Source organism: Mobula birostris, chromosome 3, assembly GCF_030028105.1.
Source record: "Mobula birostris isolate sMobBir1 chromosome 3, sMobBir1.hap1, whole genome shotgun sequence".
NCBI classification, from domain to species: Eukaryota; Metazoa; Chordata; class Chondrichthyes; order Myliobatiformes; family Myliobatidae; genus Mobula; species Mobula birostris.
In genome coordinates, this window is record NC_092372.1 from 157,411,420 (window position 1) to 157,429,246 (window position 17,827).

General features: G+C 40.2%; 1 protein-coding gene across 6 annotated transcripts in view; it reads left to right on the forward strand.

Annotated features, from left to right (window-relative positions):
• Positions 1-16,359, forward strand: part of ddc (dopa decarboxylase) — a 103,015-nt gene extending 86,656 nt beyond the window's left edge. For 5 of the 6 annotated variants that reach the window (XM_072253562.1, XM_072253567.1, XM_072253564.1 and 2 more), the window contains exon 14: positions 11,732-16,359. In XM_072253562.1, coding sequence (XP_072109663.1) covers positions 11,732-11,929 — 198 coding nt within the window. In that variant the 3' untranslated portion in view covers positions 11,930-16,359. The remainder of the gene's footprint in view (positions 1-11,731) is intronic. The other variant, XM_072253563.1, reaches the window with a different exon arrangement.
• Positions 16,360-17,827: the final 1,468 nt, after the last annotated feature.

A 17,827-nucleotide genomic window follows, 5' to 3' on the forward strand; every position in this document is an offset into this window, starting at 1 on the left:
AGAAATAGGAAAATGGTGGGGGGCAATTACTGTAAATTTGAGAAATCGATATTTCTGCCATCAGGTTGGAGGCTACTCAGGCAGACTAGAAGGTCTACATCTGCACAGTGAGAAGCTTTCAAAGAGAAATAACAAGAGTTCAGGGTTATTAGGTTACAGTAAGGGTGAAAGTCAAGGGTAACAAGTACAGGAACCCTGGCTATCAAGAGGCATTGAAGAGTGGACAAAAGGAAGCATAAAGCAGACGTAACAAATTAGATTGCAGAGGTGATAAAGCATAAAAATGTGCAGGGAGATACTTATAAAGGAATTACAAAGGCAAAGAGGGGTTACAAAGTATTGCTGACAGACAGAATTAAGGTCAATTTGAAGGTATTCTATAAGGAATTAAGGAAAAATAACCAGGGAGAGATGATGATCTATTACGGGCACTAGGGACAATATTTCTGTGGAGCCAGAAGGTGTAGATGAGGTCCTAAATTAATACTTTCCATCAGTATTCACAAATAAAATAGACTTTATGGTTTGAAAACTTGGCAAGGGAAGAAATTAAAGTTCTATTGTATTTCCATAAGTAAGGAGGAGGTATTCAATTTGTTGATATGTTTGGAGATGGATAAATATACAGGACCTGAAGATATTTTTATAGGAGACAACAGAAGAGATTGCTGGAGCTCAAACTGAGATCTTTAAACTTTTGCTGGCCAGAACCGAAGTAAAAGATAACTTCAAATGCAGTTCCCATTTATAAAAAGATCAGCCAGGAAAAGTCTAGCAATTGCAGGCTTGTGGGCCTAGTATAAGTAGTAGGGAAATTACTAGATAGAATTCTGAGGGGCAGGATTAATAATCTCTTCAAAAGGTAGGACCTAATCAACATGGATGTCTAGGGTTGACCTTGCCTGATTTAGTTTTCTGACGAGATAACAATGGGTAGTTTACATAGACTTCATTCAGGCCTTCACATGGCCTATCAGCTGTGTGAACAGAGCTTTACCAAGAGGGATTTCTCGCAGGTTGGTGGCAGTTATTTAAAAAGGCAGCTTTGAGAGTGTTTGTCCATTGTACATGACCTATCAGTGGCATTGACAGAGTTTTACCAAGAGGAATTTCTCGTAGGTCGGCGGCGGTTATTTAAAAAGGTAACTTCGAGAGCATTTGTCCATTGTACGTGGCCTAACAGCGGCTATAACCGGAGAGCCATTCATGAGTTAGATAGCAGGGAAGGTTCATTCATAAAAGGGAAACACTGCCTAGCAAGGCAGTCACGAATGGAGTGATCTGAGGCAGAGTGGTAGGGTTTTGGCTCATTTGGGCTTCAGCAAGGTAAGTGGGTGAGTGGACCTCATTTTTTTTCTTTCCATCTTTTTATAGAGGAAAAAAGAGCATGTCTGTAGGGTGAGTACTTTGCTCTGGGTGTCAGTTGTGGGAATCTTCCAGTCGCCTAGATGGCCACATCTGTGCCAGGTGCACCGAGATGCAGCTCCTGAGAGACCGGGTTAGGGATCTGGAACTGCAGCTTGATGACCTGAAAATGTTACGCTGCTATTTATGAAGGGTGAGAGGCAGCAGAAAAGAAACTATAGACCTGTTAGACTGACACCAGTGGTTGGAAAGTTGTTGGAATCGATTGTTTGGGATGAGATTATGGAATACCTGGAGGCCCATGACAAAGTAGGGCAAAGCCAGCATGGCTTTCTGAAGGGAAGATCCTGCCTGACAAACCTACTGCAATTTTTTGAGGAAATTACAAGCAGGGTAGACAAAGGAGATGTAGTAGATGTGATGTACTTGGATTTTCAGAAGGCCTTTGACAAGGTGCCACACATGAGGCTGCTTAGCAAGGTAAGAGCCCATGGAATTACAGGGGAGTTACTAGCATGGATGGAGCATTGGCTGGTCGGCAGAAAACAGAGAGTGGGAATAAACGGATCCTATTCTGGCTGGCTGCCGGTTACCAGTGGAGTTCCACAGGGGTCGGTGTTGGAAAGCTGCTTTTTACGATGTATGTCAATGACTTGGACTACGGTATTAATGGATCTGTGGCTAACTTGGCCAATGATACAAAGATAAGTGGAGGAGCGGGTAGTCTTGAGGAAACAGAGAGTCTGCAGAGAGACTTGGATAGTTTTGGGGAATGGGCAAAGAAGTGGCAAATGAAATACAATGTTGGAAAGCATATGTTCATGCACTTTGGTGGAAGAAATAAATGAGCAGACTATTATTTAGATGAGGAGAGAATTCAAAATGCAGAGATGCAAAGGGTCTTGGGAATCCTTGTGCAGGATACCCTGAAGGTTAACCTCCAGGTTGAGTCGGTGAAGGCGACAAATGCAACGTTCGCATTCATTTCTAGAGGTATAGAATACAAGAGCAGTGATGATGTGAGGCTCTATAAGGCACTTGTGAGACCACACTTGGAGCTTTGTGTGCAGTTTTGGGCTCCTTATTTTAGAAAGGATATACTGACATTGGAGAGGGTTCATAGAAGATTCACGAGAATGATTCCAGGAATGAAACAGTTACCGTATGAGGAATGTCTGGCAGCTCTTAGGCTGTATTTCCTGGAGTTCAGGAGAATGAGGGGGGATCTCATGGAAATATTCCAAATGTTAAAAGACCTGAACAGATTAGATATGGCAAAGTTATTTCCCATGGTAGGGGAGTCTAGGACAAGAGGGCACGACTTCAGGATTGAAGGATGCCCATTTAGAACAGAGATGCAGAGAAATTACTTTAGCCAGAGGGTGGTAAATCTGTGCAAATTGTTTCCACGAGTGGCTGTGGAGGCCAAGTCATTGGGTGCATTTAAGACAGAGATAGGTAGCTTCTTAATTAGCCAGGGCATAAAAGGGTATGGGTGAAGGAGGGGAGTGGAGATGACTGGAAGAATTGGACCAGCCCATGATTGAATAGCAGAGCCGACTTGATGTGCCAAATGGCCTACTTTGCTCCTGTATCTTATGGTCTTATGGTCTTCAACATCATAACTAGACTAAAAGCTCAGGCATGTGGAATTCCAAGGCAAGTTGGCAAATTGAATCCAAATTTGGACCAAAATGTAAATTACTGGAAGAAGTCAGTGAGTTAAAGCAGCATCTGTGTAGACAAAAAGGATGTGTCAATATTTAGGGTCCAGACCCTGCATCAGGACTGGGTGGGAGAGGAAAGATAGCCAGCATGTGAAAGTGTGGGGGGAACACCTCCTCCTCCACCAAAAGCAGAACCTCCCTGTGGCCTATCACCTTATTATTCTGATTTCCATTCCCTTTCTGACATGTCGGTCCATGGTCTCCTCTTGTGCTATGATGAGGCCACCCTGAGGGTGGAGTAGCAACACTTTATATTCTGTCTTGGTAGCCTGCAGCCTGTTGGCATGAACATTAATTTCTCCTTCCGATTTAGAAAAAAATTCTCTCCCCCTCCTCTCTTCTTCTGTCCCCCACTCTGAAGTCTTACTTCCCAATTATCATATCCCCCTGCTGCCCCTCCTGCTTCTCTTTCTCATGTAGTCCACTCTCCCCCCTATCAGATTCCTTCCTCGACAGCTCTTTACCTTTCCCACTCATCTGTCTTCACCTATCACCTTCTAGCTATCCTTCTACCCCTCCACCCACCAATTTTTTTTTATTCTGGTGCTTTACCTCCTTATTTTCCAGTTCTGAAGAGGAGCCTTGACCTGAAACGTTGATGTTTATTCATTTCTATGGATGCTGGCTGTCCTGTTGAGTTCCTCCAGCATTTTGTGACAGTGGCTTTGGATTCCCAGCATCTGCAGAATTTCTTGTGTTCCTGTAGACTAGCCATCAATCCATCTTTTCACTTTTAACCTTGATCCTCCACAACCCCCACCAAAGTTCTGATGCAGGGTAATGACCCTAAATGTCAACACGTCCTATTTGCTTGATAGGTGCTGCTTAGTTTTAGCTCTGAATTTCAGCATCTGGAATCTCATTTCTTCTGTTTTCTCTGGATCTATTGGCATGACAATATCAGACCTAGGGTAATATTAGACTTTTGTTTTTATGATTGCAAGCCTGTAGCCAGTAGCATCCTACTGGCATTAATACTGGGACCCTTAGCTTGTAATTGAATGATCTGCATGTGGATGTATGTGGTGGGCTCATTAAGTTCACAGATGACACTAAGATCAGTAGAATCGTTAGTGTGGAGAGTAATTTTAGGCTACAGGATAATTTGTCAATGTGATGGTTGAAGGGCCTGAGAAATGGCAGATAGAGTTCTATTTAGGGAATACTGAAGAAGCCAGTATTCATGAATACGCCATGAATGGTACTGTCCTTGGGAGTAGTAAAGGTCGACAGTGTGGTTCACAAGGCATATGGGATTTGGTCTTCATTAGTTGGAGCATTAAATACAAGAATGGGGAAGCTATGCTCCAACTTTACAAAACATAGGTCATACCTCAGCTAGAGTATTACATCCTTCCTACAGTATAGTGAAGGAATTTTTTTTCTCTAATCAGAGATGAATAAAACGAGAAGACAGAAATTTAGGGTGGGTGATAAGAGATTTAGAGAGCATCTGAGGGAGAACCCTTTTCACTTCGAGAGTGATGAGTACCTGGAATGTATGCCAGAGAAAGTGGGTGAAGCTGGGTCACTGACAACATTTAAGAAATGGTCAACATGGCATAATGGGCTGAATGGCCTTTCTATATGTGTGCCTCTGGCACAATGTGCAGGTTGTAGGCAGTGACATGAAGACCAGCAGAGAGCTGACACCTGCTACCTGGATGTTTTCATTAATATCTTTCATTTTATTGTGAAGAATTCAAAACTGTAGACAAGGCCAGAGCCCTGTTCCACTTGGCTACTTCCAGACAAAGGTTACTCCTTAACAGAAACAGTCCATGACCTCACTGCAGTTCCTCAGAGCAACTGAAGTACAATAATATGCATTGCGTCAGGATGACAGTAGGCAAGTAAATGATTGACATTCAGTGGGAACCTGGATAGAAGCTCAGAAGCAGATGATCTATGGTTTGTGATCAATGAAGTATGATCATTTCTGCCAGCAAGGTAGTCATAGTGCTGTTTTTGTGGCATGAGGCACCTGCACATTACTTGCAAATCTTACATAACTACAAAGCTTAAAGACTTGATTCAGATACCTGAACTGATGAAAGGCAAGTTTAGCATAGTCCTGCAATGGTTTGTAGAATCATGCAGTTTCTGGTCTGTTTGCACAGTAACAGGACCTTTGCCTGTTTCTGTTTCACCCCTGTTTCCTCCTGCTCTCTCCTCTAAATCTATTTATAACTTTGCCAGCAGAAATGCTGTTTATCTAGATGTGAAGATGAGTAAAAAGATCAGGAGCAGGCAGATGCTAAATTTATAGAACGGCAAAAACCCACATAAAATGCAAAATAGAGCAAGTCCAACTGGTCGATTAGGTATGAGACCAAGGGGGTTCCGGCAAACTGGATCTGAAATTGGATTGGTGATAGAAAGCACAGCCTGATGCCCAAAGATTAATTTTGTGGTTGGAAGTCAATGCCCAGCAGTGTACTTTGGGATTTGGTGCTAGAACCTTACTGCTAATACAAACTCCATTTCCAGAAAAGATGGGATATTTTCCAAAATGCAATAAAAACAAAAATCTGTGATATGTTAATTCACGTGAACCTTTATTTAACTGACAAAAGTACAAAGAAAAGATTTTCAATAGTTTTACTGACCAACTTAATTGTATTTTGCAAACATACACAAATTTAGAATTTGATGGCTGCAACACACTCAACAAAAGTTGGGACAGAGGCATGTTTACCATTGTGTTACATCACCTTTCCTTTAAATAACACTTTTTAATTGTTTTGGAACTGAGGATACTAATTGTAGTAGATTTGCAACTGGAAATTTTGTCCATTCTTGCTTGATATAAGACTTCAGCTGCTCAACAGTCCATGGTCTCCGTTGTCTGATTCCCCTCTTCATGATGCGCCATACATTTTCAATAGGAGATAGATCTGGACTCACACGCACTCTGTGTCGACAAAGCCACTCTGTTGTAGCCCATGCAGAATGTGGTCTGGCATTGTCCTGCTGAAATAAGCATGGACGTCCTGGGAAGAGACTTCGCCTTGATGGCAACATATGTCTCTCTAAAATCCTAATATACGCCTCAGAGTCAATGGTACCTTCACATACATAAACTCACCCATGCCGTGGGAACTGATGGTCCCCCATACCATCACAGATGCTGGCTTTTGCACCTTTCACTGATAACAATCAATATGGTCATTTTCATCTTTGGCACGGAGAACTCGATGCCCATTTTTTCCGAAAACTAGCTGAAATGTGAACTCACCTGACCACAGCACATGGTTCCACAGTCTTTCGGTCCATTGGAGATGAGCTCGGGCCCAGAGAACTCGCCGGCGTTTCTGCATAGAGTTGATGTATGGCTTCCTCTTTGTGTAATACAGTTTTAAGTTGCATTTCTGGGTGCAGCGACGGACTGCGTTGAGTGACAATGGTTTTCCGAAGTACTCCCGAGCCCAGGTGGCTATAATTGTCACAGTAGCATGAAGGTTTCTTAGGCAGTGCCGCCTGAGGGCTCGAAGATCACGCGCATTCAACAGTGGTTTCCGACCTTGCCCATTACGCACTGAGATGTCTCTGAATTCTCTGAATCTTTTCACAATATTATGTACCGAAGATGTTGAAAGACCTAAATTCTCTGCAATCTTGTGTTGAGAAATGTTCCTTTTGAACTGACTAACAATTCTCTCATGAATCTTGGCACAAAGGGGTGAGCCACAACCCATCCTTGCTTGCAAAGACTGAGCCTTTGATGAATGCTACTTTTATACCCAGTCATGATACCTCACCTGCTACCAATTAGCCTGCTTAATGTGGAGTCTTCCAAACCGGTGTTACTTGAATATTCTGTGCACTTTTCAATCTTGTTTTAACTCTGTCCCAACTTTTGTTGACTGTGTTGCAGCCATCAAATTCTAAATTTGTGTATATTTACAAAATACAATTAAGTTGGTCAGTAAAACTATTGAAAATCTTTTCTTTGTACTTCTGTCAGTTAAATAAATGTTCACGTGAATTAACATATCACAGATTTTTGTTTTTATTACATTTTGGAAAATATCTCAACTTTTCTGGAAATGGGGTTTGCAGATTGATAATCTGTATGTGACTGGAGCAATTCACAGATGGTACGAACTTTGGTGTTTTTATAGTGAGTATGGTAGCTCTCAACTACATGAAGATATTGGTGAATTTGTGAAATGGGCAGATAAATGGCAGATGGAATTTAATTCTCAAAAATGTGTTTTGGGAGGACTTATAAAGGCAAGATATACACTACGAATGGTTGGACCCTAAGATTTAAAAGCACATGTCCAAGTCACATTACAAGTAGTTACTGTGGATGTAAAAGCATAAAGGATACCTGTCTTCAATAGTCAGAACACAGAATATAAGAGCAGATAGATTACAGCTATATAAAAATTCACGTAGGCCAGACATTATTTTCCTTGGAGCAAAGGATGCTAAGGAAAGACCTACCTGAGATATACAAAATTTTGAGGAGCATAAATAGGGTAAACAGTGAGAAAAATCCTTTATCAGAGGCAAATACAACTCGAGGATCTAGATTTAAGTTATGGAAAGGAGATTTGGTAAGATTTGAGGAAAAGTTTTTGCCTGCAGTGTTTTTGAGATTTAGAACACATTGTTAGAGACAGAGAACATTTCTCATAACATTTAAGAAATATTTAGATGAATACTTGAAGTACCACATAATGGAAGGCTACGCGCTGAGTACTGGAAAATAGGATCAGTAGATCAGTACTTGATAATAATTCCATATCCTTATTATGTCTTCTGGTTACTTCCAGCCTGGTAACCAATCTTCTCCCCATATGCAAAAATGCAACAGGGTAGAATGACAAGATGTTAACAAATGTGTATATGAGCAGGAATAGATTCCTGCTATTCAAAATAAATTGAGAAGGTAAACAGAAGAGGTGTGGTGGCACTGTGGTAATGAAACAATTGTAAATTGAAAGGATTTGTTAGGTGCTTTGATAACTTTACCTAACTGGATTGCATTAAGGAATGGAGGGGGAGCTTCTTTTTTGCTGTAACTAAGTATATACGTACATACGTACGTACATGCGTGCGTGTGTGTGTGTGTGTGAGAGAGAGAAAGAGAGAGAGACAGAGACAGACAGACAGACACTATATGGCAACGCATTTGTCACCACTCAGAAAGAGCAGTGGTTGATCTTAGTCCAATATTGGGATGAAGCTAAGGGAGATCCTGGATTGATACTGTGATTGGGCTGAATGAGATCCCAAGTCAACATCAAGATAGGGCTGAGTAAAATCTGCTGACAGTGGGAGAGGGTGGGGGGAGATCTTGGATTGACGTTAGGATGGTGCTGAGTGAGACTGTGGACCAACATTAGATTAATTGCTATAATTGATTACATCACCTTGATGGGCAACAGTATTTTGACTGTATTAAATATCCAAAGTATTCTGGCCTCCAAACAGTGAGAAGGTAGATGGGCAAACCTCTTAGCATATTTCAAAACAGCATAGCAATATTGGGAGGCTTTAAGTAATTTCATAGAGTAGGAAAGTAATGCTTAAGTGAGTTGTTAATTTGTGTATAGTATTACTCTGTCAATCTATACATCTTCATCCAGCAACAGAAGTTTTTACTTGATTTTGGAAAATAAAAATGCAGTGTTACAGCAGGGCATTATGTTATTGAGCTAAGTGTTCATAATGAAGATGATTTGGAATAATTATCATTTTGAAAATGTTTCAATTATTTAAGAAGACAGTCAGGAAAAAGCAATTGAAACCGAAGTACCTTGATGACAAATATATCCTAAGCCATAGGAAGAAAGCTTATTTGAAATGCCATAACATATATTTACAATGAGGACATTATGACATGTACAGAAGCAACTGAAAAACTTACAGTAAAATTTATTAAGATAATTAATTGACTTTTAAATATATAATGTGTAGGTTATTGTCCGCTGTAAACATTGGTCCTTTTGAAGACCCAACAGGAAAATTTCAAGTAGTTGTTGAAAACATTTACAAGGAAATGAAAGTAGTAAAGATGCAAAACTGGACTGAGTTGCTACTGACGGGTTAGAAGTGATTAGAGGACATACACTACTAATAACAAGAGGTCAGAAAGTGTGGGTGATTACATCCTGGAATTCTGAGAAGTAGTAAAGGCACTGATTGGAATTTTCATTCACCAATGCATACATGCTTAATGCTGGAGGTGCTATTTATGTTACATTTATGAAAAAAAAATGGAGTATTAACCTGGGTGAAGCATTTGAAACAATGATTAAAAAGGACAAAGTAAAACTTAATTTGGAAGATATTGGTATTATAGCAGTTTTATGCCTTTTCAATGTACTACTGCCACAAAACAAATTTCATGTGATATTAAAGATTAGCTTTATTTGTTCCATGTTACACTGGAACATCAAAACATACAGTGAAATATGTCATTTGCGTCAATGACCAGCACAGTCCCAGGATATGCTGGTGGCAGCCTAGAAGTGTCGCTCACCATGCTTCTGCCGCAACATAGCATGCCCACTATCACTCAGGCTAAACTGTACGTCTTTAGAAAGTGGAAGAAAATTTAAGCACCGAGAGGAAACATGTAAGGTCAAGGGAGAATGTACAAACTCCTTACAGACAGTGGCAGAATTGAACCTGGAGCACTGGCACTGTAAAACATTGTGCTAATGGCTAAGATAATGATAATAAGCTTCATTGAGATTTATTGAGGAAAGGCTGTTTGAACTAGTGAAAGTCAAATTGCATCCAAGTTAAGAACTTTAAAGTAACTATTATTAAATTAGTGCAATAGATAGGAATATGAACATTAAGGATTTGACTAATATATAATTGGTTCAATTAAATGATGGTGATGATTGAATCACTTCAATAGGTTTCAATAGGTACATTTAATTTCAGAGAAATGTATGCAATATACATCCTGAAATTATTTTTCCTTGCAAACATCCACGAAAACAGAGAAGTGCCCCAAAGAATAAATGTCAGTTAAATGGTAGAACCCCAAAGACCTCCCATGCATAAGCATCAGCAAAGAAACGCCCCCCCTCGCCCACCAGCAAAAAAGCATCAGCACCCCCCACCGAGCACTCAAGCATGCAGCAAAGCATCAATACAGACACAGACTTGCAGTACCCCAAAGACTACTCATTCACCCGGTAATTCGACATACCACAGGCTCTCTCTCTCCCTAATAAGGGCAAAAAAGATGTCCCCATTGCACAGCGAGAAGGGAGACATAACAAAACAGCTCACCAACTTATGGTGTTAAATCTATTGCATTGCTTTTTTTGAGTTCTGTGCCCAAAGAACTCGGGTTTCTGGGCATACAGCCAGCAGCCAGCTCACTGCTTACAATCTTCCATCTCTCACGACGTACCAGGCGGAGGCACCAACCTCGAGTAGTACCCTGAAGGTGCACTAGTCTTCCAGGCCATGTCCTTGGCATATCAAAAAGCAGCCCGTCGTGAAACCCCAACAGCAGGTCTCATTTCAGCATGTAACTCCAGGTCAGGGTCTTCAAAAGAACCCTGAAAAGGCAAAAAAGAGATATCAAAGATAGAGATCGAGCTGTTTCCGAAGATGCAAGCAAGGGAGTCGCCATTAGGCGCCATCATCCTAAACTCCGCCCTTGCAGACTGTAGGAGATACTAGTTAAGATGGGCAGAAGGAACTGTTGCTGTGGTGTTCTGTAGTACCACACAGACATTGACCTTTGCACCACTGTCCATACTAAGCATAGCACTTATTTATATTGGCCTCATTTGGTCTGTCGTCTTCCAGAAACAAGCAGTGAAATAGCCTTGGTGATTCAAATGCTTGTCTAGATAATTCTTAAGTATTGTGAGAATACCTGCATCCACTACCTTCTCAGGCAACATGTTCCAGTTTACAACCACTGCAATGTATGAAAATATTCCCCCTCAGATCTCATCTAAACCTCCTACCTCTTAACTTACATCCATGCTGGTGAATGCAGCAGGCCAGGCAGCATCTCTAGGAAGAGGTACAGTCGACGTTTCGGGCCGGCCCAAAACGTCAACTGTACCTCTTCCTAGAGATGCTGCCTGGCCTGCTGCGTTCACCAGCAACTTTTGTGTGTGTTGCTTGAAATTCCAGCATCTGAAGATTTCCTTGCGTTTGCATTATATCCATGCTGTCTTGTTTAGACAACCACACCATGGGAAAAAGATTCTTATTAACCACCTTATCCACACTCTTCATAATTTTATTACTATCACCCTACTGTCTCCTCTGCCCAATGAAAAACATAGCCTGTCCAAATCTCTCCTTACAGCTGAAACACTTCATTGTGGGCAACATCCTGGTGGATCTCCAGGAATCTTCTGATAGCACTTCAACCAGAACTGTACCCAATGCGCTAGGTTTGGGCTAAACAATGTCTTAAAAAGTTGTAACCCAATGACACTGTTCTTATGCCACAGCTGATAAAGACAAGCATCCCATATATCTTCTTCACTACCCTTTCACCCTGGCTTTCTGAGATCTATGAAGAGGAAGATGTACTGCCAAATACCCTCATTCAATGATGCAAGTTTATATGACTCTCTCTATGAAAGTTTGCATTAAATTAAATGTGATAATTTTATTTATTGTATTTCTTTTTTTAGGGCACAAATGATTTAAATGAAAAACTCTTAAAAGAGATAAATGATGCAAGGAAGATTCATATTGTGCCATGTCAACTTCGAGACAAGTTTGTCCTTCGTTTTGTCATATGTGGACGTACAGTTGAAAGTAAACATGTCCAGTATGCATGGCAAATCATAAGTCAGACTGCTGCAGATCTTCAAATCGGCCCTCAATAGTACATAAAATCTACAATACAACACATCTTATATTGTAAAGCAATTGTGTTAAATGAGCAAGCTTCACTTTTATTTTTCATCATTGTGCTGATCAGAAATTACTGCAGGACAATACTCCCTATGAACTAAATCTAAAACATTTGAATAATTATTCACTCTGTTAAGTTTAAATTTTATTTTATTTGATGGTATGTTTAACAAATAATAAGTTTTAAAAGACTGATATTTAAATTATTGTTGCCTTCACACTCTGTACAGTATGAATTTGAGTCTAATTGTTTAATGGTGCAACCAAATTTCAAAGTAAATTTATTATCAAAGTACAAATATATATATCACCATATACAACACTGAGATTCATTTTCTTGTAGGTATTCACAGAAAAAAGAAACAACAGAATCAATGAAAGCCGACATCCAACAAGAAGGACAAACATCAATGTGCAGAAGACAACAGACTGAGTAAATTCTAATAGAGAAAAAATAAAACTATAAGACATTAGGTAATTTGGCCCATTGAGCTGCTCAGCCATTCTATTATGGCTTATTATTACTCTCAACCCCATTTTCCTGCCTTCTGCCTGTAACCTTTGACACCCTGACTAATCAAGAACCTAGCAACCTCCACTTTAAATACACTCGATGACTTTGCCCCCACTGCAGTTTATGGCAATGAATTTCACAGATTCAGAGATTCTCTGGCTAAAGGAATTCCTCCTCTTCTCTGTTCTAAATGGACATCCCTATATTCTGAGGATGTGTCCTCTGGTCCTAGACATGCCTGCTGTAAGCAGCACCCTTTCACACATCCACTCTATCTAAGCCTTTCAATATCCAATAGGTTTCAATGAGATTCCCCCCTCATTCTTTTAAACTACAGTGAGTACACACCCAGAGCGATCAAATGCTCCTTACATTAACCTTTTCATTCCTGAATCATTCTCATGAACTTCTCCTGGACGTTCTCCAATGCCAGCACATCTTTTCTAAGATACGGGGCCTAAAACGGCTCACAGAACTCCAAGTGTGGTCTGACCAATACCTTATAAAGCCCTAGCATTATATCCATGCTCTTGTATTCCAGTCATCCTGAAAAGAACGTTAACATTGCATTTACCTTCCTTACCAGCCACTCAACCTTCAAATTAATCTGTAGGGAATCCTACACAAGAACTCTCAAGTCTTTTTACATCTCTTATTTTTGAATTTTCTCCCCATTTAGAAAATAGGCTACACCTTTATTCCTTCTATCAAAGTGCATGACTGTACACTTCCCTACATTATATTCCATCTGCCACTTTTCCCATTCTGTCTTAAGTCCTTCTGGTGGCTCCCTGCCCCTCCACCTATCTTCAATTTCACCATCGATTCCGTCATCCAAATCATTAATTATAACGTGAAAAGAAGTGGTCTCAACACCAACTCCTGCAGAACACCAATAGTTACCAGCAGCAAACCCAAATAACCCCCTTTATTCTGACTCTCTTCCTCCTGCCAGTAAGCCAATCTTCTATTCATGCTAATGTTTCCATTAATACCAAGGGTACTTGTTAAGCAGCATCATGTGTGGTACATTATCAAAGGCCTTCTGAAAATCCAATATCCACTGACTCACCCTTATCTATCCTGCCTCAGAGCTATTTCCTCAAAGAATTCCAACAGATTGATTAGGCAAGATTTCCCCTTAAGGAAACCATGCTGACTTTGGCCTATTTTATCATTAGCCTCAAAGTATCCCAAAACCTAATCTTTATTATGGACTCTTAACATCTTCCCAATCACTGGTCAGGCTAACTGCTCTATAATTTCCTTTCTTCTGCCTCCCTCTCTTCTTAAAGAGTGAAATGACACTTGCTATTTTGTAACCTCTGGAATTATTCCAGAACCTAGTGATGCTTGAAAGATTATTACTAATGCATAATCATTTCAGCTGTTTCAGAACCCTGGGGTGAAGTCCATCTGATTCAGGTGCCTTATCTACCTTCTGGGCTCAGCTTCCCAAGCACCTGCACCTTAGTAATAGCAACTGCACTCATTTCTGCCCCTAACTCTTGAATTTCTGGCATACTGCTCGAGTCTTCCAAAGTGAAAATTTATGCAAAATACTTATCAAGTTCACCCACCATTTCTTTGTCTCCGATTACTACCTCTCTAGTATTCCTTTCCCGTGGTTTGATATCCACTCTCGCCTCTCTTTTACTCTTTATATATTTGGGAAAATCTTTGGTACCCTCTTTCATATTATTGGCTGGCTTACCTTCATATTTTATCTTTTCTCTCATTATGGTGTTACAGTTGCCTTCTGTTGGGTTTTAAAAGCTTCCCAATTCTTAACTCCCACTAATTTGTGCTATATTATATGCCCTCTCTTTTGCTTTTATGTTGTCCTTGACTTTGCTTATCAGCCACAGTACCTCATCCTTTTAGAACAGTTATTCATCTTTGGGATGTATCTATTCTGCATCTTCCAAATTACCCCCAGAAATTCCAGCCATTGCTGTTCTATCATTATCCTTGCTGGTGTTCCCTTCCAATCAACCTTGGCCACCTCCTCTCCCATGCCTATGTAATTCCCCTTACTGCACTGTAATACTGATACATCTGACTTCAGCATCTCCCCCTCAAACTACAAGGCGATTTTTATCATATTATGATCACTGCCTTCTAAGGGTTCCTTTCCCTTAAGCTCCCTAACTAAATCTGTTTCATTGCACACACACACAATCCAGAATTGCTTTTCTGCTAGTGCGCTCAACCACAAACTACTTTAAAACACCATTTCACAGGCATTCTGCAAATTCCCTCTCATGGGATCCAGCAACACCCTGATATTTCCAATCTACCTGAAAACTGAAATCCCTCATGACTATTTTTTTATGTGCCTTTTGTATCTCCCATTGTATTTTATATCTTACCTCCTGGCTACTGTTCAGAGGCCTGTATATAACTCCCATCCATGTCTTTTTACCCTAGAAATTTCTTAACTCTACACACAATGATTCTACATCTTCCAATCCTATGTTACCTCTTTCTAAGGATTTGATTTCAATTTTACCAACAGAGCCATCCCACCCGCTCCAGCAACTTGCCCGTCCATTCGATGCAATATTAAGCTTAATTTTTGGATGTTAGGCTCCCAACTATGAACTTCTTTCAGCCATAACTCAGTGATGCCCAAAACATATCTGTCAATCTCTAAATGCAATACAAGATCATCTACCTTATTCCGCATACTTTGTGCATTTAAACATAACATCTTCAGTCCTGTTTTCATCAACTGTTTCAACTTTGCCTCCAAGTTACTCTTCAACTCATCCCACTGACAACAATTTTGCCCTATAATCTGCCCGTCCTTCTTCACAGGACATTGCAATTAGTTGTATACCAATTACCCGATCCTCAGCCTTATCACTCTGGTTCCCACCCCCTGCCAAGTTAGTTTAAACCCACTCCAACAGCTTTAGCAACCTGCCTGCAAGGACATTCGTGTCCACTCTCTCCCCCCCCCCCCCCCAAATCAAGGTTCAGGTGTAACCTGTCATTTTTGGATAGGTAATAAATAAGCAATAAATGTCAAGAACATGAGATGAGAAAAGTCCTTGAAAGTAAACCCCTAGATGGTGGGAACACTTCAGTTATGGGATGAGTGAAGTTATTCCCTCTGGTTCAAGAGCCTAAAGGTTGAGGGATAATAACTGTTCCTGAACTTGGTGGTGTAGGTCTTGAGGCTCCTGTACCTCCTTCCTGAATGCAGCAGTGAGAAGAGAGCATGGCCTGGATGGTGGGGATCCTTGATGATGGTTACTGCTTTCTTGCAATAGCAGTCTAAGTAGATGTTCTCAGTGGCAGGGAGGGCTTTTCCTGTGATGGACTGGGCTGTATCCACTAATTTTTTTTAGGATTTTCTATTGAAGGGCATTGGTGTTTCCATACCAGGATGTGATGCAAGCAGTCCATATACTCTACACTGTACATCTATAAAAGTATGTTAAAGTTTTGTAACGGCACTTATGTGCGGGATCAGGACAAATCCTCTGAAATGATAGCACTAAGTTAAAGTTTCTGACCCACTTCAACCTCTGATCCTCTGATGATGACTGGCTGATGGACTTCTGGTTTCCTCCTTCAGTAGTCAATGATCAGCTCCTTGGTGTTGCTGACGCTGAGTGTGAGGTTGTTATATGCTGATTCATATATTCCCTCTTATATGCTGATTCATCACCACCTTTGATTTGGCCAACAGTGATGTTGACAGTGAACTTATATATGGATAACAAAGTGCTATTGGTTGAATACCTTCTTTGCATTTTTAAACATTTAATATATTTATTAATTGCAATTGACTTGTATTGTAAACTGAACAGTATCATATATGCACAGTGCAGTACATGTGGGACAATGCTTTTGTTGCAAAAAAAATAAATATTCTGCAAACTCTGAACTGAGCTTTGTACGTTATTTGAATGTAGAACCTCCAGTTTAGTATCATAATCAGATTCTGTGGTGGTGTTGTCTTCATCAGATCTACTGTACAGACTCAAAGGTATTTTGAAAAGCAATCCTGATTATTACCAGTCCATTATCAGCAGCTGTGTAAAGAGCTTCTTGGGCTGTAAGATCTAAGACGCTTCCATTAATTTGTTTTTTTTTTCATTTTCATTCTAAGTAGCCTCCAACCTAATGGCATGACTGTATGTTAAATACACAGTATTTAGAGATATTGAGTAAGTAACAGAAGCACTTACTTGTTTTAATTCAAAATATCTGGCAATAAAGAACAGCCTAATATCAATTTTCCTAACTACTTGCTATAATTGCACACCAAAATAGACATTTTCACATATTCTCACATAAAACATTTTCCAGATTTTTCTCACTTATTGTACTTACCCATATACCTTTGTTACCTCCTGATGTTCTTTTAATAACTTGGTAAGATGATGGAGTCCCTCATTAAGGTTGTGGTTTCGAGGTACTTGGAGGTATATGACAAAAATGCTAAAGTCAGCAGAGTTTCCTCAAAGAGAAATCTTGCTTGACAACTCGGTTGGAATTCTTTGAGGAAGTAACAGGAAGGATAGACAAAGGAGTCTGTGGATGTTGTTCACCTGGATTTTCAGGCCTTTGACAAGGTGCCACACATGAGACAGCTAAACAAGATAAGGGCCCTTAATATTACAGGAAAGATACCAGAATGGGGATAGGATTAACTGACTGGCAGAAGGCAAAGACTGGGAATAAATGGGGCCTTTTCTAGTTGGGTGCTGGTGACTAGCGGTGTTCCTCAAGGGGTCAGTGTTGGGACTGCTTCTTTTCATATTATGTGTCAATAATTTGGAATCTATGGGTTGGTAGTGATACGAAGTGTTGAGGAAACAGGGAGTCTTCAGAAGGACTTGGACAGATTAGGAGAATGGGCAGAGAAGTGGCAAAAGGAGTACAGTGTAGGGAAGTGTATAGTCATGCACTTTGGTAGAAGAAATAAAAGCATTGGCTTTTCTAAATGGGGAGTGAATTCAGAAATCAGAGGTGCAAATGGACTTTGGAGTCCTAGTGTGGTATTCCCTAAAGTTTAACTTATAGAATGAATTGGTAGGAAGTAAAGCAATTACAATGTTAGCATTCATTTTGAGAAAAAGACTAGAATATAAAAGTAAGGATGCTGAGAATTTATACGGCCACATTTGGAGTATTGTGAGCAGTTGTGGGCCCCAAATCTAAGAAAGGATGTGATGGCATTGAAGAGAGTCCAGAAGAGGTTTACATGAATGATCCTGGGAATGAAAGGGTTAATGTATGATAAGTGTTTAATGGGTCTAGGTCCGCTACTTTATCCATGTTACATCTGCAAAAACCTCCAATGAATAGGTCAAACACAATTTCCCCTCACACAAAATCA